Genomic DNA, 3,001 nt, shown 5'->3' with positions numbered 1-3,001 from the left:
TACAAGAGCTTCTAGCCATTGTGGAGTGGGATGACCAAGATGGGATTTCAATTCAAGAAGAGGTGCAAGTGATAGCCCCGTTTTTGAAACTACAGCTGATAGTCTTTTCTTCTTTCTTTTTCCTTTGAGAACATCAACATTGGTCGGGTCCCTGTCAGGATGATCATCTCAGAATTAGCTTGGTTCCTGCTCTTCCTTGAAAACTATGGAATCAACATGTTTGGATTAGAGCCATCTTGTAGATAATCATGATACTCTCTAGGTCAGTCTCTCTCAAAGAGGACACTGCTTTTCAGAAGTGAGCTCTCAAACCAAACTCAGCCTCAGAAAGCAATCTGGTAAAAAATTTTGCATCAAAATCCCACAAAAAGGGCACACCGGTTGGACATCATCAAGTGGTAGACTTTCAACTAATTGTTCAGAAGGATGACCAGGAGAAAGTGTAAGGAAAGATACTAGGGTCTGTTTTGAAGCCCGCCTAGCACAGCCATTGCAAAACCAGAGGGCATCAAAAGGACATAATCTAAAAGTTGTTGCACATGGAGGAAGCTTGTGATGACTCATGCCTTCACATTCCCTTGTTTCTGCATAAAAGTATGGAACTTTTGCACCACATATACTGCATACTTCTGTTTGAGAATATGTTTCTAAATTTTCAGCAATCTTCTGTGCTTTCCCTTTTCTTTTTCTCCCCAGGCCGTAGAAAATATAAAGATCTTTATAGTGCTGACCATATTGCTATGGCAGCCTGCTCTTTCTCTTCAGCCTCCTCGATATTCTTCAGAAGATCTTTCCGTGCCTTTGACTTCCTCGTAGCCTCTTTTCAACACCTCATTGTAGTCATCGTTGTCAATCTTTCTTTATCTTCGATCGTTTCTTCTTTCGCTTTGTTGCCTTAAGCTTCCTTGATGTCCTCTATTGCCGTCATATCAGAAATTCTGGTAGCACAGTTGGATGACGTTGCTTTGAGCTTCATTATCTTCATTAACTCATGTCGTCGTAGTGCGTCCTTCTCTGGTACTCCTTGTCAGTTCTCCTTCCTCATGTCTTCTACGAGCATAATGATCTTCTCTGTCACAATAGCCTCCACTTCTCGCTTCGATCGTCATTGTGTCCAACAGTCCCCAAAAGGAATCATAGAGAGAGGAACCAAGACCCCACTCGTGATCCGCCAAAGAGCTTTTTTCTTTCCTTTGTCGGCTTCCATCCCCCAAAAAAAACCATCTTCCCCCCTTTTTTGCCATACAATACGCAGTATTTTTTAAAAAAATATAGAAAAGCGGCAGTAACTTTTCTCACAAGTTCCTTAAATTGACGGACACTTGACAAAATCTTCCCGACTGTCATGCTGTAAATCTTCCAGAAAAAAAAACACCATCCTTGGGTTGCAAGTGATCATGCTCAGACTGCTCCATATCCAATGATGCAGTTACAGCTCCTTTGTAATGCTCCACATACAGCACTTGATCCTCGGCTGGCTCGTCTTCAGTAGACTGAATATTTAGATTAAGCACAGTGTCATTTGTGAAACTTGAACTCTGAAATGAAAACTGCTACCGTTGTTGCATATACATAACTCCAACTTAAGACAATTGTCCAGATTCATCCATTTTGCTTTTAAGTGCTGCTCCTTCTTTGGAATTCCTCTCTGAGAGTTCCTTACAATGCCTCTCCAACTCATCAAGACTATTAAAGTTCGCATAAAATCCATTCTTCCGCAGCTTTCTAATCAACCCAACATGTGAAAGTGATTTCAAGACAAGATTCCAGCCCTTCTGCATACAAGCCACACTTGCCATACATGTCTATCAGCATGTTTCTTATTAAAAAATATGTTTCTAATCCTGATTTCCTGATCTCAGCATGGATCTCTCGACCTGCTTTTATGGCTCCTCTACTGCCACATGCTTTCAAGCAGATAATAAATGTGACAACATCTGCAGAAATACCATCCAGCTGTAGACATTGGAAACATTCCAGTATTTCCTCATTGAGACCATGTTCAGCGTTGTCGAAGGGTTATTACAAATGCCTGCCTGTCTGGATCAGCACCCTCTTCTAGCATCTACCAGTATAAATTCAATACCTTCTCTCCTTGACCTCGTTCAACAAACAATGATAGCATTGCACTCCATGATATGACATTTTGAAATGGTAAGCCAATAAACATACTCTCTGCTTCTTGTATGGTCCCATGTGCTCCATACATACTCACAAAGCCACTGCCAACAAAGACATCTGAAGTATAACCCCTCATACAAGCATCATGATGCAATATCTGGCCAATTTCCAGAAATCCAAGTAGAGACAATTGTTCCTCCCAAACAATAGCTTCTGCATCTGTAAGTGCACCACAAGCTTGAAGGGCAATCGTGTATGGCTGCTCATCACGACTTATTTCTTCCTCTTGCTTCAAACCCCTCTTCACTATATTACCCACATAAAATAAAAGAGCAAACATAACGACTAAGTATGTACAAAGTATCAAATCACACACACAACTTTCGGGTGGTTTTCACACCTCGAATGTGCAGCAATACGACAACGCAGCCTCATACTGCACATAACTGACACATCTTATGCCAATCATGGGATTTGAGTCCTGTTAGTTGGTCATCCTTTGTGAATGCTGTCTTGAGAGAACGCATTAGGCCAGTCGACGTGCGAAAGGACTTGATGTTTTCCTTTACTCGTCGCACTTCATTGCCAGACAAAACCCAAGGAGCGCGCGGCAATTGCACTCGACCATCGACGCCACTTACAGGCCAATATGGTTCCATCTTTCCCACTGCTTTCAAATCCATCCTCACTCCTAGTGTGTCTCGTTGCCCAGTGAGGTGGTCCCATAGCAAGCTACCCACATTCTTAAAAATGTGCATGGGATCTAAAAGGTGGTTAATTTTTAGTTTTTTCCAATAAGTCAGCTCATAGAAAATTGAGAAGCGTCACATTCCACTAGGAAGCGACTCTTGGTCCACCATCCTGCGATCAAACCAGCTCA

At 42.0% G+C, this 3,001-nt stretch overlaps 1 protein-coding gene across 1 annotated transcript; it reads right to left on the bottom strand.

The window, feature by feature from the left end:
* Window positions 1-1,343: 1,343 nt before the first annotated feature.
* On the bottom strand, window positions 1,344-2,257 carry LOC148025207 (pentatricopeptide repeat-containing protein At2g37320-like). Its single transcript, XM_087693660.1, has 3 exons — window positions 2,087-2,257; window positions 1,735-1,956; window positions 1,344-1,538 (listed from the first exon to the last, which is right to left on the bottom strand). Exons 1-3 carry the CDS (start codon window positions 2,255-2,257, stop codon window positions 1,344-1,346), a joined length of 588 nt encoding a protein of 195 aa, XP_087549786.1.
* Between the last annotated feature and the right edge of the window lie 744 nt (window positions 2,258-3,001).

This window comes from Lygodium microphyllum, chromosome 15 (genome assembly GCF_053477565.2).
Source record: "Lygodium microphyllum isolate KBCC chromosome 15, Lygodium_microphyllum_v1.1.10, whole genome shotgun sequence".
NCBI lineage: Eukaryota > Viridiplantae > Streptophyta > Polypodiopsida > Schizaeales > Lygodiaceae > Lygodium > Lygodium microphyllum.
Note: the sequence above shows the minus strand (reverse complement) of the source record. Positions and strands in the feature narration are given on the sequence as shown.